Source organism: Ailuropoda melanoleuca, chromosome 14, assembly GCF_002007445.2.
Source record: "Ailuropoda melanoleuca isolate Jingjing chromosome 14, ASM200744v2, whole genome shotgun sequence".
Lineage (NCBI taxonomy): Eukaryota > Metazoa > Chordata > Mammalia > Carnivora > Ursidae > Ailuropoda > Ailuropoda melanoleuca.
In genome coordinates this window covers 55,808,504-55,832,847 of record NC_048231.1, presented here as the reverse complement: position 1 = coordinate 55,832,847, position 24,344 = coordinate 55,808,504, and the positions used below count along the sequence as shown (strand labels likewise).

The following is a 24,344-nucleotide window of genomic DNA, read 5'->3' as shown; positions in this document are numbered from 1 at the left end:
GCTTTATACTTTGTCCCCTTTTCTTTCTCCTCTCCTTTTGAGATTCCCGTAATGCAGATACTGTATCATTTGATGATGATCCATAAGTCCCATAGACTTTCTTCACTCTTTTTCATTCTTTTTTCTTTCTGTTTCTGTGACTGGATAATTTCAAATGTCCTGTCCTCTAGCTCACTGATTCCTTCTTCTGCATGGTTGGCTTTGCTTTTGAAGCTGTTTAATTCTTTAGATCAGTCTTTTTTTTCACACCTCATTTGATTTTTTTTTATACTTTCTGTTTCTTCGTTGAATTTCTTGTTTTGTTCATACATTGTTTTTCTAACTTTGTTTAGTTGGCTGTGTGTTCTTGTAGTTTACTTAACATCTTTGAGAGTATTATTCTGAATTAGTTCATATATCTCCATTTCTGTAGGATCAGTTATTGGAGCTTTATTAGTTATCTTTGGTAGTGTCATGTTTACTTTATTTTTCATGATCATTGATTCTTTATGATGATACCTGCATCTTTGAGTAAGTGTTCTCTTCTCCCACATTTGACAGGTTCTCTTTGGTAGAGACAGTTCTTTACCAGTCAGCTCAGATTGGGTTTTTAGATGTATCAGCTGGTAACGTGCTTGGGCAGGTGGGGCTTTTATCAGGGTCTATGTTTGGGAAAGGTCACTGCCCAAGCTGTGAGGTTAGGAGAGAGGGGAAGTGCTACTATTTGAGAACAGATCATCATCAAATGATACAGTTGCTGGCTTGGTTCCCTGCCCAAGTGAGGCTATAGGGTAGACGCCATGATTTCTTGGATAGTTGGGCCTGGGTACCATACTCAGCAATAGGAAGTGCTATAAATTAACTTCCCTGCCCTGGTGCAGTAGAACAGCCCCAAAGCCTAATGGCTCATTTAGAGTCCCAAACCAATGGTATGAGTATATGCTGAATTTCCTGAACAGAAGGAGCCACCACTTGTTTTGCTCTACATACAAGGAAGGCCATGAGCTGTGCTCTCTCTTCAAGTGTCACTGTAATATAGGATGAGCTACACAGCATTGCATATACTCTGGTTAGGTTTCCTGGTCAGGCGGGCTGAAGGCTGTAAAAAGCAGCTGGCAAAACTGCAATTTAGTTTCCATGCCTGGGAGGGGGCCCCCATACATGCTCCAAGATTAGAAAAGCTCTTGTTTGGGGTTCAAATTAAGCAGAACTATGCTCCAAGTTCCCTGACCTAACAGGCCACCATCCCAGCCCTGCAGATGATAGGGCCACCAGCCAGATTCTTCATTCCACTGCCACTATAATCAGAGTTGTCAGGTGGGTTACACATATTCCCAGGTGCTCTGGTTAGGTTTTCTGGTCAGGTGGGGCTGAAGACTGTATTCAGCTTTGGACAGCACCATAAATTATCTTCCCTGTCCCACTGGGGCTTCAGACCAAGCCTCATGGCCAGCAAGAATCAAATCAGAGAGAATTGCATGCTTGGCTCCCCGAATAACAATTCTACTGTCTTGGGTCTGCAGAAGCAGAGCCACTGAGCAGGTTAGCCACTCAATTGCTGCTGTACCCAGTGCTAGAGGGTGGGCTATTGAGATTCCCATGAGCTCTGGTAAGGTTTCCTGGTTAGCAGGGTTGGAGGCTGTATTTAGCAGTGGGCAGGGCTATAGATTAGATTCCTTACCAGAGAGGAGGAAGGAGACAAAACAGACCCCAAAGCTGGCAAGGTTCTTGGGAAGTTAATCGGGCAAACCTGTGCACCAGACTCTGGCCAGACAGGGTTGCTGACTTGGCTCTGCAGATGATCAAAGCCCCAGCCAGCCTTTCTTCACCTGATCCTGAGCCAGGCAGTTTTCCAGGTGCTCCAGCTAGGCTTCCAGCTTGGACAGGGCCAGAAGCTGTACTAGCCATGGGTAAGGTTGTGAATTAGTTCTCCTGCCTGAGCAGAGCAGGAGAACAGGCCCCAAGGGTTCTTTGTAGTCTTAAGGCAACACATGCCCCAAGTTTCCTGTCCAAATAAGCTCACTAGCTATAGCTTTGCTCAGTGGATGATCAGTTCTGCCTTCCAGGCTCTTAGCTCAAGTGTTTCTGAGCTAAGAAGCTTTTCAGGTGTCTAGCTTTCTGGTCAGGTAGGGTTAAGAGCTACACTGAGTAGTGGGTGAGGCTATGGATTAATTCCCCTTCCTGGGCAGAGGGGCAGGCTCAGGCCTTCTGAGTCCTTTTCTCCTCTCTTATATTTCACTATATAGAGAAGTGGTATACTGGAAAATATGACCTTTTACTGAAAAAATATTACTCAAATCCATATTTCTGATTATCTCTACAATTTCAGGTTGAAACTATTTCAACCAAATCTCAGTTCGGAAGAACTTTCAATTCTTGTAGTATTCTTTTATACAGCTCCTGGTAAGTTGTTTGTCCCTCTATAAGGATCTTTTTTTTGTCTTTGTGGAGTATCAAAAATTTTCACATGGACCTTTGACAAAGCAACAGAAACACTGTCTTTATCTACCCTGATAACAAGTAGAAGATTCTGTTCTTAATCTTGGGCTCTGCCCTACATGTCTTTCAGACTTACTTAAATCTGATTGTTACCTGAGGCCTTATCAAAGGAAGAAGTAGTAAGGGATGAGTTAGTAGAGTTTGCCTGCATTCACCTTTGGTGTACAAAAAGTCTTATATGAGTATCTTTGGAATAGGAAAGAAGTAGATATGGCAAGAAATTCTGGGCTAAGGACTTGGGATTCTGATATGTAAGTCCTAGGATAAGAAAAATTAATGAAATATTTTTAACAGAAACCGCGTTGCCCTTTTCATTCCTAATGCATGGTGTTTTTCTTAGAAACTTAATGTGCATTAACTAGATACACATTTATATTTTTACATTTCATAGCAGTTTCATTTACATTTTCTAGTTATTTTTTCATGTTTGGAAGGTTGTATTTTTAAAACAATTTATATGACTAGGTGTTCCAAAATGGAATTTCTTTGCCTTAAAAACCTTTAGCCATTTTGCTTTTAGCTTACCATTATAAACATCTGACTATTTTGCTGTAATGTATTCTCTGTTATCAATTTCAAGCTTAGACAATTGTTTCTGAATATTTCATATTATAATCAATCTGAAGTTCATATTTATACATACTAAAGGAGTCTGTAGATAACATTTAAGCACTGAACTTGAATTCATATAAAAGAGAAATAATTCTTTTTGGCTCACCTTTAATGTGGCAGGGTTTTTTTTTTTAGATTCTCAAGAGTTGCATTAAAATGTGTGTATATGCTCTCAATTACTAGTAGTATAAAGATCAGCATATTTTATAGAACTAAATATGCAATCCATTCTTTTTTAATTCTAAAAAAGAATTTATTTACTAAAATATCAAAAGGATTTATTTATTTACTAAAATATCAAAAGGATTACATTTTAATGCTCAATAAAATGACCTCTCTAGAGACTTTCAGTCATGCAATAATGTAAATGCTTCTAAAAATGACACTAAAACAAATGTTACAAAACATGAAAGCTATGTGTTTTCCTGACATTTCATCGACTTAAATATGTTGCTTGTGTACTTACTAGTTGCATAATGCCATGAAAGAAAGCTCACCTTTATTTGATGATGGACAGCCTTGGGGAGAAGAAACTGAAGATGGAATTATGCATAATAAGGTACCTTATACTACCACAAACATTAGAGTTATCTTCGTGTTATTAACTGTGTTACTGTTGAAATTAATATAGTTGGGCACATGGGTGGCTCAGTCAGTTAAGTGTCTGCCTTTGGCTCGTGTCGTGATCCCACGGTCCTGGGGTCAAGCCCTACCTTGGGCTCCTTGCTCAGCGGGGGCTCTGCTTCTCTCTCTGCCCCTCCCCCTGCTCGTGCTCTCTTGCTCTTTCTCTCTCACAAAAATAAGTAAAAATCTTTAAAGGAAAAAAAAAAATTAATATACACTTTTGTAGAGTTTGTCTTTTTGCTTCCTAAAAATCTTCTAAAATTGAATTTTCAATAGATTTAGTCTCGGAATCACACTGTATTTTCTTAAAATTAAGTAGGCATAGAAATTTAAAATGTTAACCAAGTGGGACACCTGTATGGTGCAGTTGGTTAAGCGTCCAGCTCAGGTCATGATCTCAGGGTCATGGGATCGAGTCCCACATCTGGCTCCATGCTCAGCTTGGATTCTGCTTGAGACTTTCTCCCTCCCTCTCTGCCCCTCCTCCCACATGTGCAGCCACATGCTTTCATGCTTGTTGCTCTCTGTCTCTCTGAAATAAATAAATCTTTTTTAAAAAATAAATCTAAATAAAAATGTTAACTAAGTAAAAAAATGCATGGAAATTGGAATTAAGTCATAACATGTTATTGTTTTATATATAAATGTAGCGTTTCTTTTCTTGCCTACCTTTTAGAATGAAGATACCAATACTGCAACATAAGTCTAGTATAATTCTTTGTCAATAGAAAGCATAAGTCTTTGAGTCTTAAAATATTACATATAGGTGTTATGTTTTGTTTTGGCCTTTTTAAGGTAGGCGTATTACCACTTAGATCTGAGTTACCACTGCCAAAAGGAATTGAGATAAAAGTAAACATGGTCTAAGTTGGTTCCCAGGCCATACTTTATTGGAGCCTAAACTATGTAACTAACCCCACCCTATTTCCTAAAATAGGCAAATTTATGCATCTAAATGGAGCAAACAGCAACTCCAAGGAAGTGATTTATAATATATTAGATTAAACATTAATGCACCCTAGCACATGTAAAAGATCAATCACCATGCAGGTCCCTAAAAAGAAAAACTATTTTCTGCACTAATTCTAATCTACACTCTTTGGAGCATTTGACATAAAATGAAAATGGCAAGAAACTTTAGTCTCATTTTTTATTACTACCTGGGAAATAGTTCAAAGAGGTACTGTTACTTTTTTTTTTTTTAACAGAGTAATCATACCTTTTACTACTTCAGCCTTGACCCCTGCTGGAGAAGCAGTTAGAAAGACTTTGATCCTACTCTTGAGAGAATTCTCCTCCCATATTGCAATATGTGCACTGGACTAGATTTATCTATACCTCATTTTGCAGCCAAATATACCACTTATTAAATATTAAATTTTTTGACATTTATCCTAAAGGTTAAACCAGTAAAAGTTATTCTTACTATTTTAGCTATTATTTCAAATGACAATATACAGAGCAGCACTTTGGAAATTATGAAGTGTTGCTCTGTATAAAATATTATAAAAAAGTATTTAAATTAAAGGTTATCAAAGTACCCAATTTCACCAGATTCTGAACCTCACCTTTGTGCTGCTTAGTAGCAGAGCATTTGACTGCAGAAATTTAATTTGTTTTTTAATCTGCAAAATCAAAATTGACCAAGCTTAAAGAAATGATCTGAAATAGAATGAAAATATATTAATTTATCATCAGTGATATAACTTTCCAGTTACAGGAATACTCATACTGCCTATTCAGGGTACCCTTTCCATATCAACCAAGTAATATGGAGGTTGCTTAGTTAGCAGAGAATCAGTGCAAAGGGAATTGGTTTGTCTTGAGGGATATTTATTTCATATAGGCTTTGGAAAATTCTAATCAGCCATCCTCACCTCCTAACAAAGCATGCATCTTCAGTGACCAAATCACCTCATAACTGCAAAAAATAGTGTTACTTTCTCTTGGATAAATATTAAGAATGCTAATATTCTACTATTTAGATTTCTACTAACCATGCCATTTTTTTTAGACTAAAGTTACAGTGTAACTATAGCCTTCATTCTGATTTTCACAGCTAGACTTAGTCAGATTCATTGGACTTAGGTCATCATCAGTTCATTTAAATTTCTCATAAGGTTGATTGCATAAAGATAAATGTGCATTTTATGTTGAGTTATCTTTATTAATAAGCTTCCTTGTTTGACCTCAAAATTCTGAAGGTATGGTTTCTTTACTGTTTGCTAATTATCACCTTTATCCAAATTTAAGTGTTCTTTATTATTCTCATTCACATTAGAAGCAGCAGACTAAGTCTGTGCAGCGTAATTAATGATATATCATAGGTTTGTGTTTCATTTATAGGAGTTCTTATAACTACTAAGTATTCCTGACTTTTCTTTTTTTAATTCAAATTTAAATTTTCACTTAGAAAAATGGAACAAACTAAATAGAGAATAATAGCTTTGTTTTTAAATCTGCTTAACCCAATCAGTTGTTTTTGGACTACACCATAAAATGCTATGAGAGTTTCATGACCGGTGCTGACAGTTTTGAAGAGATGAATGCAGAGTTGCAGTCAAAGCTGAGTAAGTGTTCTCATTCCTCATGTGCTTGCTATTAGTCATGTAATAAACTCTGTTCGTGGAGTTGTAGCTCATTTTACCACACCCAGTGTTTATATAAGCTACTCTAAATGTGTTTGGATGCCTACTAATTTTTGTCTTCATTGTTTCTTTGGTGGCGGGAAGTGATAGTTAAGCAGAAAGAATACCAATTTTGGAGTCAGACCTGAGGCAAAATCTTTTCCTGGCTACATGACCTTAACAAATTACTTAACCTGTCTAACGAAGTTTTGCAAGACTAGGTGGCCATGTACATAAAGTATCAAACACTACCAGGAACACAGAAGATAATCAGCAAATGTTATTCCTGTGATATTCCTATGATATTCTTGCTTTACTGTTTGAGAAATTAAAGTACCAATTAGTCAAAAGACCTAAGGTCCCTTCAAAATGTGTGGCAGGCAGTTAATGGACCATTATATATCCAAAGAGAGAAATTCTTTATGGTGTTTCCACTCTGTTATAACCTAGGGACATTCAGTGTTTACTAGCTAACTCTAAAATGTTCCAGAGGAATTAGTTTAATTTTTTTTCTTTTATTAAGATAGTCTCATATGTAAAATGGTAGAATGGTAGGTAAAACAGATAAATTTAAGATGTGTAAAACTATTTCTCCAATGAAATCAATCAAAACAGGAAAATATCACCTTGCCACTATCAGCATAAAAGGTGAAAGCATTTCCCCTATGTTCCCATTGGATGTATCTTCCTGAAATAATAGGACAATTTCAGCTTGTCGACATAAGAAAGGGAGCAAAGTAAATGATGTTTCATTTTAAAAGAGGAAAATTCATAGTGATCTAATATAAAAAGCATTTAGTGAATTCATTTATTCACACAGTATTTTTGTATACCTACAGTGGGCAAGCCACTATTTAGGCACTGAGGATACAGTAATGAATAAGAGAAAATCCCTGACCTATGAGGTTACCTCTACTAGAGATAATAATAAAATAAACAACTATCATTCAAAGGGTGATAAGTGATACGAACAAAAATAAAGCAAGGTAAGAGGGTAGAAAGTGTAGTGAAGGGAAAGGTTTGCTGTTTTAGAGGGTAAGCTATCCTTCACTGGTAGCATTTTGAGCAGAGACTAAGAAGGTAATAAGGGATAGAGGAATGGTGAAGACCTGGGGGGAAAATGTATCTAGGCAGAATTGAAATCTTACTAAGTTCTGGGGTTTTCTCTCCAGAGGATTTATTTAATGTAGATGCTTCCAAGCTGGAATCATTAGCAGCAAAAAACAAAGCATTGAATGAACAGATTGCGAGATTGGAACAAGAAAGAGAAAAAGAACCGGTTAGTAAACATGCTTATTTCATCAACAGGCTTATATACTTAGCTCTTTTGGACTCTTGGACCTCCTTAGAGAATACCAGCTGTTTCTTTATTCAAAAAAAAAAAAAAATTAACAAAATAAGCTTCTTAAAAGTTAATTTTTTTTACATAGGACAGAACTCCCCATGAAAACATGTTTGGTATCTCTAGAGCTTTGTTTTCCCTTGTGATCTATCAGTCTTGAACTAATGGTGTTCAGAATATGATGAAAGAGTCTTACCTATTTACATAAGACCAAAAAGATCTTTTGAACAAGATCGCCATGTTACACACCTCTGGGGAGCACAATTTACAAGAAGCCCTGAGTTATGTAGTTAGTGAAAAGGGAATGGTGGTAAGTGGGTTTATATAATATACTGTATTCTAAGGGCTTTCTAAAAGCTAAATGATAATATCCAGATACCTAATTTTATTTGGGGTATTATATTACTGAAGTGCCTAGACCGTTGTAAAACATCAGATTTTAAATGTTTGTGCTTTTTCATTCTGGCTCTTGCGTTTTTGTATCCCAAACTGACTTCCTGGAAAGTACATCTTCTTAATTTAGGTAATAACAGCAAAGTTCCCTTTTAGTTCTTTGGCTCCCTCTAAAAGGGAAAAGAAACGCTAATATACCTTTCTCCAAGATGAATTTAAATAATATTGTGTTATTTTCAAGTAAAGGAATGGTTATCAATTAGAATAATATGTTTTTTTTCTTTTAAAGAATCGTCTAGAGTCATTGAGAAAATTGAAAACTTCCTTACAAGCAGATGTTCAAAAATATCAGGCATACATGAGCAATTTGGAGTCTCATTCAGCCATTCTTGACCAGAAATTGAATGGTCTTGATGAAGAAATCTCTAGAGTAGGTAAGCACAACCAATGCAAAAAGAGAACATTTCAGACTAGAATGGGGACCTGCCTGGGGTTTATCACATACGGAGACAGCTTTGTCATCCATATCATTTTTTCTTTAATGGTGAATGGCTATAGCAGGACACCAAGTTTTCAATGCCTTCTACATGTATTAGTTTTCTGAGGCTGCTATAGAAAAATACCACAAATTTGGTAGATTAGAACAATAGAAATTTGTTCTAAAGGCCAGAATTCCAAAATTTAGCACAGCCAAGCTTCCTCCATGGACTCTAGGGGAGAATTCATTTCTTGCCTCTTCCAGCTTCTGATATCTGATGATATTCCTGAGCTTTTGGCCATGTCACTCCACGTTCTACCTTTATCCTCACATTGCATTTTCTCTGTATGTGTGTCTCCTCTTCTGTTTGTGTCCATTTCTCTCAACCTCTATCTTTTAAGGACATTTATGATGGCATTTAGGCCCCACTAGATAATCCAGGGCAATCTCGTCTCAAAATATTTAATGTAATCATTCTGCAAAAACCCCTTTACCAAATAAGGAAATGTTTACAAATTCGGGGATTAGGATTTCATATGTTTGGTGACCATTATTCAACCTACTACACCTTCTAACATATTTTCAGTTGTCTGATTTTTTAAAGCCAAGAGGGACCTAACCTAAGAACATATGCTGCCTGATATAAATATATATTCTATTCCACCTTGTAATTAATAAACCAGATTCTTAAATCTCTGCTGGCTTCAGTCTGCTACAGTTGTCTTATCCTCCCTCACTACCTCCTAAGCCACTTAGCAGCTTAAGCTGATTGAAAAGTAAGATGGAAAGATGGAAGTACGACAATTCTTTGGAAGTAAAAGCCCAATTAAAGAAAGCATGTTTATATCCTGTGTGTGCCTGGCCTTGTTTTTCATAAGCACATATCAGTCATAATCATAAAATTAACAATACTGTAACACATGGAGTGATATTTCTGTACTACCAGAAGAAAAGCAAAGGAAAGTAAATCCCATAAATCACAGAGCCACTGGACGGCACTTTACAAAATGAATAACTCTGTGGACCTACTGTACTGTTCTTCTAGGTGTTTGTCTGCTTCAGTTTTATTCTTATAGGATTTTACAGGCTGTGTCTGTCCCACATAGGATTTGTGTAGATAGTCCTTAGGATATTTGATTTAATGCATAGTCTATATAATCATAACCATCTGTCAAGTTAAAGATAATAATTGTATGAAGTATTTGCTTAAATCAATTTATTTTTTTCCAAATAATTCTGATTACATGTATTAGATTTGCTCTAAACCAAGCCTTTAAATAATTTACATGTAGCCCCTAATGTTTGTTCTCCAGGATGACAAGAAGCCATAGACTAATTTTTTATTATAGCAGTATTTGTAATGCAGTGACACCTGGGTGGCTCACTTGGTTAAGCATCTACCTTCTGCTCAGGTCATGATCCCAGGGTCCTGGAATCGAGTTCTGCATCAGGCTCCTTGCTCAGCGGGGAGCCCGCTTCACCCTCTGCCTGCCGCTCCCCCTGCCTGTGCTCACTCTCTCTCTCTTTGACAAATACATTAAATAAAATCTTTAAAAATATATATATATTTGTAATGCAATTAAATCAATACTTTATAATATTCTGTCTTCCTCATTGGTATATATCAAGAGAATTTTCGTATTTCCTACTTGTGAGAATTTTTTCCCAATAATTACAAGCTAAAGATGTGAGAGAGATCCTTTAGCAATTATTTGCCATTCCAGATTGATTTAGTTTGAGATAATAATTTGATAATTTAACCTAAGATGTTTTTATTCTGAATATTTTAACTTTCAGGATTAAAGTCATTCATGACCAAGAATCAAAGAGACCTATTTAAACCGTATAAATTAGATAGATAGATAGATAGATAGATAGATAGATAGATAGATAAAGAGAGGAAGAAGGAAGGAGGGGAAGAAGGGAGGGAGGGAAGGAGGAAGAAAGAAAGAAAAGGAAAAGAAAGATAGATAGATAGATGGATGTACCTTGTGGATTTTTTGTGCAGATTCCTGTGATAAATGTATAATGTTTTACTTCAGCAGTTTTTATTTTGAGCTCAGTGTGGGACTTTCCAAGTACAATGCTACAAATGAGTTATAACAAAGCCAAGATCTTGATCCTGTCAGCCCATGGAATGATTGTCTTGGCCCCTTTGGTCATGTGTATTCTCATCCATCTATCCCAGCCTGCTTTAAAGTACTATCATATTCTTTATTAGCTATGAATAACAAAAGGTTGGAAAATACCATTCTATATAACCTCAAATATTTTAAGTTTGATAACTTTTCTTGCCCTTTGCACGATCATTTGCTGGTTGTAAGTACCATTTTGTCTTAGTACAATAATATAGTCATTCTTGCTTACAAATTTTGGTAAATAGATGGGCTCCTGGGTGGTGCAGTCAGTTAAGCGTGTGACTCTTGGTTTCAGCTCAGGTCATGATTTTGGGGTCCTGGGATCAAGATCGAGCCCGCATCAGGCTGCTCGCTCAGTGTGGAGTCTGCTTGCAATTCTCTCCCCTTCTGCCCCTCACGCTCTCTCTCTTTTTCTCAAATAAATAAATCTTTTTTAAAAAAACAAATTTTGGTAAATAGAACGAGAACTTAACCACTGTAGTTACTTAATATTTGATCAAACTACTGAAAATGTCAGTGAAATAAGAATAAAGTGATATATTTGAATATAAATATTTTTATATTTGTGAAAACCTTGTGGGTTTTCTGACATAGCAGAGACTCATGCTGGAGTATTAAAAACATTTAAAGTGAACATTGGCGGGGTGCCTGGGTGGCACAGTCATTAAGCAGCTGCCTTTGGCTCAGGGCGTGATCCCAGCATTCTGGGATCAAGCCCCACATCAGGCTTCTCCGCTAGGAGCCTGCTTCGTCCTCTCCCACTCCCCCTGCTTGTGTTCCCTCTCTCGCTGGCTGTCTCTCTCTCTGTCAAATAAATAAATAAAATCTTAAAAAAAAAAATTAAAAATTAAAGTGAACATTGGCAGACTATCCCTCTTAAATGTAATAATTCTTAATCCTAATCATTATTTGTGGGGCCCTATTTTTTTCATGTAGCAGTTTCTGAAAATCACACAAGCCAAGAGGGAAGTAAGTTTCTAACATAAAACTTTAATTGTATCATCTTTCAGGAATGTTAACAAAGTAGGATCAAATAGAATCATCCCCAAAAAGAGAAGAGAAAAATATACATGTACATAACTTGGAAATTTAGACATATTAATCAACTCTATTAATAATGATATCAGGGCACCTGACTGACTCAATCCGTAGAGCATGCAAGTCTTGACCTTGGGGGTGTGAGTTTGAGCCCTACGTTGGGTATATAGACTGAGTTAAAAAAACTAAAATCTGGCTCAACAATGTTTTAAAAATAAACAAATAATGGCCTCAATTTCTTTGTAGGAATTGAAAGAACTTAACAAATTTGTTTTCTTCAATACAGAACTAGAATATGAAACAATGAAACAGGAGAATACTCGCCTACAGAACATTGTCGATAACCAGAAGTACTCAGTTGCAGACATCGAGAGAATAAATCATGAAAGAAATGAATTGCAGCAGACCATTAATAAATTAACCAAGGACCTGGAGGCTGAACAGCAGCAGTTGTGGAATGAAGAGCTAAAATATGCCAGAGGGAAAGAGGCGGTATGTCGTCCCATTTCCAGAGTGGCAACTTAGAGCTGACGTTCGTCAAGGTCTATCCCTGTTAAGAAAAACTGAGTGGATAGAATAAATTGGCTAAAGAGTTAAAACTTTGTAGCATTGACATTTTACTAAAACACACTCATCCCTTTATGTCAATTCATTAACACTCCAATTTCTCTCAATCAGATTTAAGGTAGCCTCCATTATTTAGCAGTGAACCAAGAAATAAGCAAAAATGTCTGTACGTGCAGCGTTGGTGGTATAGTGGTGAGCATAGCTGCCTTCCAAAAATGTCTCTAAGCCCATGAAAATAATGTTCATAAATCACATGCCTTTTATTCTAGAAGAGGATATGAGTCAATTCTTCATTTACCTATTCACTCTTCAAACATTTGTTTAAAATCTGCTGTGTGCCAACCCCCCTGCTGAGCTTAGAATAATAGAGATAAAAAGACAGACTCTCCCCTCAAGAAACTTCCAATCTAGTTGATATGAGACCATGAGAACAGACTTCTAAAATATGTTTGCATAGGGTATTGAGGAAGCATATAGTATTCCTAACCCAGATGTAGTGTTTGTGGTGTGGGAAGTTGTATGAGGTGATTTTTAGAAAGGTTTCCTTGAAGAGATAATACCTGAACTGAATTGGGAAGTATAAGTAAAAGTTATCTTGGCAAGGGTAGGAGAGTCAGCAAACAAGTATATGGTAAAGCTCAGAGAGAAAATAGCGTGTTGTACTCTGGCATCAGAATCTTTTCATATGGCTGGAGCTTAATAGCAAGGGATAGGGGCACACAAAAGAGAAGACTCAAAAGAAAAAGCACAGACCAGATGATAAAGATTCTTTTCATATTTAAAAGTTTGGACTTTATCCTGAAAGCTCCAGGGACGCCTGGGTGGCACAGCGGTTAAGCGTGTGCCTTCGGCTCAGGGCGTGATCCCGGCGTTCTGGGATCGAGCCCCACGTCAGGCTCCCGCCATGAGCCTGCTTCTTCCTCTCCCACTCCCCCTGCTTGTGTTCCCTCTCTCGCTGGCTGTCTCTATCTCTGTCAAATAAATGAATAAATAAATCTTAAAAAAAAAAAAATTTATCCTGAAAGCTCCAAGAAGCCCTTAAGATTTTTAAACAGATACTACATTTCAGAAAGATCTCATTTTTGGTCATGTGAAAAATGGAAGGGAGCAAAACAGATAAGGATCTATGGCAGTAATGTGGTGAGAAGTTATGAGCTGAATTTAGATAGTGCTAGTGGAGATTCAAAGTGGGTGGATTCTAACTATTTAGGAGGCGGAGTGAATAAGACTTGATGAAAGAAAAAAGAGGGCATTCACAGTGTCTGGCTTGGGCCATGGGACAAACAATAGTACTCCTCACTCCAAAATAGAAGGGAAGTGGCCAGTAAGGAATAGGGATGGTATGCTGGACCTGTTATGTCCATGGGGCATCCAAGTGAAAATATCTAATAGGCTATTGTTCTGTGAGTCTGAACCTCAGCATAAAATATGAGGGTCTGCAATATAAATCAAATAAAAATCAGTATGTATTGTGATTGAAACCACAAGGGTAGATGAATTCACCAAGGAAGAATACATAGGTGGAAGAGAGCAGCACCAGCATCTTAAAGTGAGCAAAGGTCCCTTAAGAGAGGCCTAAAAGTAAGTGAGGACTAGCCAGACAGGTCAAGAGGATAGAAGCTGAGAAAGGAAGTCAGGAAGGAACTAGCAGTGTCAAATGCAATCACGGGATTTAAAAGTTTCTGTCAGATTTGGTAACAGCAGTCACTAGTGACTTTCACCAGAATCAAATTATTTGACTTCATTTCAGTTTTATAGGTAGTTCATTATCCTTTTATCCAACATTCTGGATAATTAAAATTTATCCTTATTTTTGTTGGCAGTCCCTTATAAATGTTCTATTCTTCTGCCTTGCTAGCTATGGACTCTTACTCTTCCTTTTTAATGTAGCTCTCGGTAGACATGAGCTTTTTCTTAATGATTTTAACATAATCATGGATGTGACACCAATATATTCTGAAACAACAATAAGTTAACAGGTTGTCTGGGGACCAAATAATATTTTCCTATCAAATAATTCCAAAGTGATCTTTTCTGCTATATATAATATTGCATTCCTAAGAAAAGTTATGTAAGTTAAGACACTTTTTTAAGAAAAGGTAATAAAACGAGTCTTTCAAAGGGTTCTCTTTTTTTTTAATGGAAAAAATAAACTAGACAGTTTCAAAATTAAATTTTGAAGTTTTCTACCCTAGTATTTTCAGTTATAATGTTTATTGGTAGGTATGGTACTAAAATGTATACCTCACTGAGAAAAATTTAGTCTCTGTTTTATTCCAAAGGTAATAGGGTTTTTTATCCTATTACTTCCAGCACTTTCCTTAGTACGTTATTTCTTATAAACATTTATCACTATTGTTAAAATAAAAAAAGTAGTTCAAACAAAGCAGCTCTTTTTTGCCCAAAGGGAAAATACTGGTTTTTCATTCTGGCCACCTTATAAAGTACATTATAGGCATAATACAAATAGTTTCTTAAGTTTTAACTCTTTTGAATTTTTTTAAATTTTTATTTTGCACACCTATATATGTAATTTTTCATGTGGAAAGAATGGTTCAGTGTGAGCATACATATTGCCTCCTTTTTTAATCCCTGTTTCACAATACCTATGCTTTGCCTTGTATCTTTACTCCCTCATCCTAAGCCCCTAGGTAATCTCTGTCCCTGTGTATTAAGGAGAAACATAGACATTTGTAAGAAGTAGACTATAGTGGTGATCCCAAAAATCTTTGAAGCTAGAATTTGGTAAACCTGTATTTTAACCCTGTGTGAACTCAGCATGTTATCTAACCTCTCATAGCCTTGGTTTCCTGATTAATAAAGTGAGGTATGGTTAAACTACATCAGTGAACCTGAAGTGAGTTCCTTCAACAAACATTAATATATTTTATATCTCAGTCACTGTGTGGGAATGGGGAAGTTATGAATCTCTGGACCAAATGAGCTCCTGAGTTTAGCTAGCTGAAATCAGCTGTATAAATGCTATTCTTTATTTTGGAAGATCGGGCTGAAAGAAGAAAATTATATGGGAAGTAGGTAAGCAGTGATCTGATTAGGGCAGAGTAAGCCATACACAGTGAGAAGAAGGGTACTAGATGAGAGAGAGATTAAAGAATGATAGCAGAATGCAGAAATTTAATATAAACATTTGATCCATCATCTTTTTTTCTGAATTAATTTTTATTCCACATGCCAGCTCTGGCTAGTAGTAGCCTTCTGGATCTCTATGTTGAGATAAACATTGAGCCAGCATCTGCTCATCAGGAAAATGTGTGATCAGTTTTCACTGTCTGAATTGCTTGTGGGAAGAAGAATGTGCTACACATTAGCTCTCCCTGCAATTAGACATGGTAAAGTGCATGGGCTTGTGAAAATGGTTTTCATTTAGATAAATAAAATGCTAGTGAAGAACAGAAGCAACTACCTATAATACCATTTAGTGTAAGGACAAACAGAGGTACACATTTTAGTAATCCCTAAAGAGCTACTATATTACAAATTAGAGTAGTTGAAATTATTTCCTGATTCATCAGTAAGAATTCTTAAATGAGGGGCACCTGGCTGGCTCAGTCTGAAGATTCTGAGACTCTTGATCTTGGGGTCATGAGTATGAGCCCCACTTTGGGTATAGAGGTTACTTAAATGAATAAATAACTTTAAAAAATCTTCAGTGTAATATATAAGTAGCATTGCTTTTGAGAGCTGATAAATTTTTGGAAATTAGAAATTAAGCAAGTTTCAATGGGTGCTCTTCCCCCACTGCATTCTTTCACTCAATGTGTTCAGTTTTGTGGATAGGTTACAACAGTGAGAAACTATGTGTGTATTAAATGGAGGAAGCAGTATGAAAATAAATTGTCTGCAAATTCATTTATTTTTTCAAATATTAAGTACCTACTAAATGCCAAGTACTGTACTGTGTCCTGAGGGGACTGCTTTCATGGAGCTAACGATGAAAGTAAATAAAGTAAATAAATATGTCAGGTAGTAGTAAGTGCTATAAATAAAAATAAACAGGATTGAGAAATTCAGGGGGCTATATTAAAGCAAAAGACTTTCTGATGATGTAATTTGAACAGAGAGCCCTGAAGGAAGGGAAGGAGACCAGGAAATATAGAATTGTTATTAAAATATTTTTGTTAAAATAACATTTGTGACTTAAGTGATTGTATTTCACTTATTTTGGATAAATGAAATTTATTTATTTATTTTGTACATTGACAACACTAAGGTTTGTTTGGTTTCATAATTTCTCTGACACTTTAAAAAGTAAATTTTAGTTTATACCTAAATATGGATTTTCGTTCCAAACTATTTGTCCAGTAAATGAAAGAACAATAGTATATTGCTTACTAATTAATTACGGTTTTTAAATTATCCTACAGATTTAGTGTGAATAAAATCATTCAATCTTTGTATTTTAAAACTGCCACCCTTACTACTAAAATAAACCAAATTACTAAAGTACAAAAAAATACTATAATTTTTATGTGTAATTGCAGAAATACCAATTGAAAACCATATGGAATGGGGCTGTTTGGTTTACTTTAATGTTTCTTTTTGTGTTCTCTTCTTACAGATTGAAGCACAATTATCAGAGTATCACAAGTTAGCCAGAAAATTAAAACTTATCCCTAAGGGTGCTGAAAATTCCAAAGGTTATGACTTCGAAATTAAATTTAATCCTGAAGCTGGTGCCAACTGCCTTGTCAAATACAGAGCTCAAGTTTATGTAAGTAATCATGAGTACTTCAAAAGATTTTTAAATGATATGACTAATGTCTTGTTCATTTATTTATAAGTAAGAGTTTAAACTTCAGCATGTTTATAACTGGCGACTGAACATAGAAATAAAACACTGAAACTTAACCTTCCTTAGTTTTGGTTCTTAGTAAACATTTGGTACTGGTAAACATTTGCCTGTTCTGGACACCCACCTTGCTGTATTCACAGAACAACCCACCCTGTCAGTCTCTCTGCAGTAGTATGTCGAGATCTTCCTGGTTCTTTTTGCAGTCTCAGAGTCCTCCTTGTGTTGCTTATTCAGCCAGTCCCTGCTGGTGGACATATGCTGTTTCAAGTCTTTTGCTATTACAACAGAATTCCAATGAATAGCAGAAAGAAGAAATACAAGCAGATAATTGTAAGATTAAACAATTGAAAAGGATTAAGAAAAAAATATAAATTATTTTTAAGAAAGATACTGCATTAAAATAAGTGTACTTATAAAATGTTTAAATAATAGCAGTGAATCTCCAGAATCCATAAGCAAGCCTAAATTTTTTTTTGATGGTTTTTTTATTATATTATGTTAGTCACCATACAGTATATCCCCGGATTCCGATGTAAAGTTCGATGCTTCATTAGTTGCATATAACACCCAGTGCACCATGCAATACATGCCCTCCTTACTACCCATCACCAGTCTATCCCATTCCCCCACCCCCCTCCCCTCTGAAGTCTTCAGTTTGTTTCTCATAGTCCATAGTGTCTCATGTTTCATTCCCCTTTCTGATTATCCCCCCTTTCTTTATCCCTTTCTTCCCCTACCGATCATCCTAGTTCTTATGTTCCATAGATGAGAGAAATCATATGATAATTGTCTTTCTCTGCTTGTCTTACTTCACTTAGCATTATCTCCTCCAGTGCCGTCCATGTTGCAGCAAATGTTGAGAATTCGTTCTTTCTGATAGCTGAGTAATATTCCATTGTATATATGGACCACAGCTTCTTAATCCAGTCATCTGTTGAAGGGCATCCCGGCTCCTTCCACGATTTAGCTATTGTGGACAATGCTGCTATGAACATTGGGGTGCATATGGCCCTTCTCTTCACTACATCTGTATCTTTGGGGTAAACACCCAGTAGTGCAATGGCTGGGTCATAGGGTAGCTCAATTTTTAACTTTTTAAGGGACCTCCACACTGTTTTCCAGAGTGGCTGTACCAACTTAGCAAGCCTAAAATTTTACAAGTATTCAAAACCCAAAAGCAAGTTGCATTCTATATTTATAGAAATTACATTGAAAATTAATTTTATTGGCACTCCTGGGTGGCTCAGTCGGTTGAGCAACATCTTGGTTTCAGGTCATGATCTCAGAGTTGAAAGATCAAGCCCCACATCAGGCTCCTTGCTCAGCAGGGAGTCTGCTTGAGATTCTCTCCTCCCTTTGTCCTTCCCCCTGCATGCACACTGTCTCTCTCTCTCTCTCATAAATAAATCTTTTTTAAAAAGTTACTTTTATTATCTTATTTATGATGTATTAATTTAGTTTAAAAACATCATGGCTTCACTTTTTTCCCTCCAAAAGTGGCTCCTTCTATCACAATGTGTAGATGCCTCATGATAAATTTTGTACTTATGTATATCATATGTAACCCATATTCCTATGTATTTTATAGGTACCACTCAAGGAACTCTTGAACCAAACTGAAGAAGAAATTAATAAAGCTCTAAATAAAAAAATGGGGTTAGAGGATACTTTAGAACAGGTAAGTAACAAAACAGAGTTTTTAAAAGCAAAAATAAGATTTTTAACACTTAAATGTGGTTTGTAGTTTCTAAGGAATGAATTTGTAGCTTTTAAGGAATGAAATTTTAATACGATATCATGGAAAATGAGAATTGGTTATACCCGTGACTTAGAAACATCTGAAGTAATTTTTTAAATAACTTAAACATCCTAGGCTACACATTATCATTGATGATGAAGTGAAAAAAACTGAGTAAATTTCCCTTGATTTTAAATGGAGAATTGCCCCCTTCAACTTGAGATAATCTAATATCCTTTTTTTTAAGTTTTATTTTTATTTAAATAAATCTCTACACCCAACATGGGGCTCAAACTTACGACCCTGAGATCAAGAGTTGCATGCTCGTCAGACTGAGCCAGACAGGCGCCCCTTAGTATCTCTTAATACTATAAGGAATTTGAGATGGCTACCTTAAAAGTAGATATGTATCATTTGGGGCTTGAGTCTAAGTAGCTATGATAAATTAAGAGATTTTTATTAACCACATTTTTCATTCTGCACCATGAAATTCAGGGGAACTCAGGTGCCTATAAAAGTCTATTTCCAAAAAGTAGGTCAGAAAGTTCCTGCTTCTAAGATACTTGAAACGTAATATGACCAATATCCCTGAGAGAGAACACTACTATTAATTCAGTAACCTTTAAATATTGTTAAAGTTCATTAAGAAAAGTTAAGAAACTACTTCTCCACTACACTCAAAAGGTATTGTTTATATGACACCAAACAATTGAAGGAAAACCCTGGTTAACTCAGCTCTTCAAGAAGTATTGTGGCATTTCAAGATACAAAATCCTATCTTCACTCAGAATAGAAATGTGTTTTTGTCATCTGGAAATAAAACCTATGCATTTCACAAATTATGCAAGTAACCCACATTTTTTTCATGTTAACAAATTCTATCAAAACTTACTTTGTATTAGAAAGAATTCCCACTCCTCAAAAAAATAGCAAACTTTGTAACATTAGATAAGTGGGCAATTTCATGATACTATTATTATTTGGGATTTCTGTAGCATCACACAATGGAAAGAAGATAAAGAATTAGGACTGCTTTAACAGGTACTCTGCAGGGTGCGACGGTTGTTTAAGATGAAGTCTTTGCTTAACTTCCCTTCAGTTTGATTGGTCTTTTGTTGGAATGCGCACTAAACCTGTAGACTTTCTTTTTTTCTTTTTTTTTTTTTTTAAAGATTTTATTTATTTATTTGACAGAGATAGAGACAGGCAGCGAGAGAGAGAACACAAGCAGGAGGAGTGGGAGAGGAAGACGCAGGCCCATAGCAGAAGAGCCTGATGTGGGGCTCGATCCCCCAACGCCGGGATCACACCCTGAGCCGAAGGCAGACGCTTAACCGCTGTGCCACCCAGGCGCCCCATCCTGTAGACTTTCAAACTGACTTGAAACTTTTTAAAGGCTTGAGGCAGGAAAACTTGGGGAAGAGTTATAAAATGCCTGCTATAGGTGGGGCACCTGGATGGCTCAGTCGGTTAATCATCTGACTCTTGATTTCAGCCCGGGTCATGATCTCAGGGTCCTCAGATTGGGGTACCATGTTCGGTGGGGTGTCTGCCTGAGATTCTCTCCCTCTGCCCCCCCCACCATGTGCTCACACTCTCTCTTTCTCTCTGTCTCTCTAAAATAAATACAGAAATCTTTTTTTTTAAATGCCTCCTATAGTATAGGCTAGGCCCAATGTTAATATTCCAAAAATAAATATAACAAGTTTGAATGAAATGTAAGCTCCCATTTGGAGAAAAAGACTGACCTGCAGTTATGCTAATCAGATTCACATTTTTCAAAACCATTTTGGGCATAGAAAAAAGTGACTTGTAGGGAAGCATCTAAAATTGTTAAGAAGTTAAACCAAAGTATTACAGTAGAAATAGAAGTAAGGGGACAGGTTTAGGAAATGTTGAGGTAGACCTCAAGCATTTTGTGGTAGACTGTGAAAGCTGGGAGGGAAAGAAGTACCAGTAGTAACTTCCATTTTTCCAGTGTGGGCAACCTTGGGGAGAAAAAAATGAGTGCAGCTGATCAGCACAGTACTGGAGATGTTGAGCTTGCTGTCTGCAGAACATAGACATCCAAAAGGAAGCCAAAGCAATAGATTCAGAACACGTGGAGAGATTGGGTCTGAAAATACAGATTTCAGAGTCTTTACCATATAGGGGTTACTTGAACCCAGATGTGGGGAATATTTCATAGACTATGTAGAGGAAAGTGGCAGGGATTAAATCTTAAGAAACAGCACTACTTAAGAGATAGGCAAAGGAAGGAGATCCTGGGAAAAATTCTTAGAAGTGGACAAAGGGCACCTGAGTGGCTCAGTTGGTTAAGCAACTGCCTTCATCCCAGTCATGATCCTGGAGTCCCAGGATTGAGTCCCGCATCAGGCTCCCTGCTCAGCAGGGAGTCTGCTTCTCCCTCTGACCCTCCTCTCATGCTCACTCTCTCTCTCTCATTCTCTCTCCTTCAAATAAACAAATAAAATCTAAAAAGAAGAAGTGGACAAAATAGTCAAGAGAACAATCAGAGGAAGAGAAATGCTGTAAAAGCCAAAGTAGGGAAGAATTTCAAGAAAGTCCTGATTCTAATTAAATTTACTGTGGTAGTTACTTCACATTATATACATATATTAAATCATGATTTTGTACACCTTAAACCTATACAATAGTATATATTAGTTATATCTCAAAACTAGGCGAGGAAAAAGGAACAATCAATAATGTCATATGCCTCAGAGACTAAAGACTAAAACAGTTTTCAAAATTTGACAATTTAACCAAATTAAGGTAACATAAGGTAAAACAGCTATTTGAAGTAGTGATGGTTAAACGTAAATTAATGAATTAAAATAGCTAAAACAATGTTAAAATTTCAAGTGAATAAATCTGAAGATCTAAATCGCTTTATTCGGCAAGTCAAAAATTGGGCAGCATCCCATTTAGCAATTAGACAAGAGCTCTAAAGGACTGCAGAAAGGAAAACAATTTTTAAGGCAGGACAAGGAAGTCATAAACTTTAAAAAAAAAAAAAAAAGAATTATTTCAGGCAAGATTTCACTTCCCTTTGAAACACGAAAGGGCCTTATTAGGTGTATTACCTCACTCGTGTTAACCAGAAAGCTTCAGACTGACCTGTTAAGACTACATTCCTGGAGAAGATTGAAACTGCAGTTAGGTTAGGCATTAAGCTCTGGTTTGGTGACTTGGGCCTAACACAAATGACTCTATTTTGAACTGGTGGTTTCCCATTTAACAATTTCCCCCTTTTGATCACACTATCAGCTTGACACAATTTAAGGCATTAGCACTACTCTCCAGTACCACTTGTAGCTTTTGTTGTTCCTTCCTGTGATATCCTTAGATCGTGACATTTTTGCCTAAACCTTGTGACAGTTACAGTTCCCAATTCCAGGTTAATAATCCTGTCTGTCATTCTTTTCACTTCTTTTCTGATGTTCCAGTCCTAGGGAGATTAAAGCTTTTGAGAGAATATAGCACACTAGGAGATCTTTATGATTATAATAAATAAGGTAATTCCCAATGTTTGGAGTACACTTTTGAACCACGCTCCCGGGACTGATACCAAGTCAAAGAAAGACTCCACTGAAGGAGTCATCTTTTTAAGCCAAGTGGCTTCCTTAGTGATCTTATGTAACTGAGTTCCAGCGTCCCCAGAAGTGTTAGTCCAGGTGCAGCAGGTAGTGTTGACCTCAACACAAATGCCCCCTGCTTGGCTAAAAGATAAGGAGGCATTCATGACTCCTGGTAAATCCCTTCTGCCTTGACAATTTAAATTTCAGGAGGTGACTAGTGAGGTATCTCAGTTTGTGGACAGTTAGAGGCACAATTAAATAACCTAAGAGGCATTGCCCAATTATATATTAGCCATGTAGGCATTCATAGGCCCAAGGGGAATAATAACCACCACAAACAAAGAAAAGCCCTGTTGGGGCCCAAATCTTTCTGTTAAGGTGGTCCTGTTAATGGATTAAATCACAGGGATTGCTGCCTTCAACTATACAAACCAGGGGTCAGTTAGGTTTTCTCCTCGCCTGAAATTAAAAGTTGTTCCAAATACCAAGCTAATTTTTCTTGCTGACAAATTTTGTAAGAGATAACATAAACTCATTTGATTGATAAATCCAGGTGGAATAAGACTTATATGTATGCATGTTATTCAATGTTGATAACTTGAAAGAAAGGTTTAATTAAATCAACAAACTTAAGCTAACTTGAATATTAAATATTTTCTTAGGTGATTGTGAATTCAGAAAGCATTTGGGTTAGTTTCCATTCCATTTTTAACTTTTTATGAATACTGAATGTATTTAAGCACTTATTTTAGGTCAATTAAATAGAGCTTTTTTACAAACTAATTCATATCAATACCATCCAGAGATAGAAAAATACCACACACCTTTATTGCACATATAATAGACACACATAAACATATAGACAGTTGTAAACAGAGACCTTATGGCTTCTGTTTTACTAGTTTAAAAGAATTTGTATCTAAGTTGTTTTTCTGGTAGAGGAATAAGTTAAGGCTACCTGCTTGGATGGCTTAAACTAAGTTTTAAATGATATTTTCTTTTTTCATTTTTTTCCTGATAAGAATTACCTCCCTTAAGTCTGTACTTTAACATTTACATCTCAAAGGCACAGGAATAGAATACAAGTTACAAGCCTTTTAAAATAAATAGGGGAGGTTTGGGGGCTGGTAAAAAGAAATAGATGAACTTTGAAATGCATCTAGAGCTGCATTTCTAGTTTTGTAAAGAAGTGAGTAAACTTGAAGATCTAATTGGCTTTGTTCAACAATTCATAAATCAGGCAGCATCCCATCTAGCAAATAGAAGGGAGCTCCAAATGGCTACAGAAAGGGAACGAGACTAGAGGCACACAGTTAGGAAGCCTGATAGTCTCCTGACTGATAAATGGTAAAAACTCAAACCAAGGCTATTGCAGTATGCATGAAAAAGAGTGATTTTAAAGATCGAAACAATATAATTTAGTGGTCCATTTGTTTTTTTTTTTTTTAAAGATTTTATTTATTTATATTTATTCAACAGAGATAGAGACAGCCACTGAGAGAGGGAACACAAGCAGGGGGAGTGGGAGAAGAAGAAACAGGCTCATAGCGGAGGAGCCTGATATGGGGCTCGATCCCACAACGCCGGGATCACGCCGAGCCAAAGGCAGACGCTTAACCGCTGTGCCACCCAGGCGCCCCCTAGTGGTCCATTTGGATGTGAGCCCAGCTGGACTCCATCCCACAACCCAGAGATCATGACCTGAGCCAAAATCAAGAGTCAGACGCTTAACTGACTGATCCACCCAGGCGCCCCTGAAGATTTTTAAGTCAGGGCATAACACCCTTGTGTTTTAGTAAGCCCATAATGCTGGCATTTTGAAGGCTAGTTTAAAAGTCCAAGGAACTAGAGGCACACAGTTCGGAAGCCTAACAGTATCCTAAGTGACAAATGGTAAAAACTCAAACCAAGGCTA

At 36.6% G+C, this 24,344-nt stretch overlaps 1 protein-coding gene across 1 annotated transcript in view; it reads left to right on the top strand.

The window, feature by feature from the left end:
• The window catches only part of NDC80 (NDC80 kinetochore complex component), a 50,077-nt gene that overhangs the window by 12,905 nt on the left and 12,828 nt on the right, over positions 1–24,344 (top strand). The window contains exons 7-13 of the mRNA XM_011233410.3: positions 3,560–3,649; positions 6,191–6,284; positions 7,514–7,620; positions 8,366–8,510; positions 12,017–12,222; positions 16,877–17,029; positions 18,699–18,788. Of these exons, the coding sequence (XP_011231712.2) occupies positions 3,560–3,649; positions 6,191–6,284; positions 7,514–7,620; positions 8,366–8,510; positions 12,017–12,222; positions 16,877–17,029; positions 18,699–18,788 (885 nt within the window). The remainder of the gene's footprint in view (positions 1–3,559; positions 3,650–6,190; positions 6,285–7,513; positions 7,621–8,365; positions 8,511–12,016; positions 12,223–16,876; positions 17,030–18,698; positions 18,789–24,344) is intronic.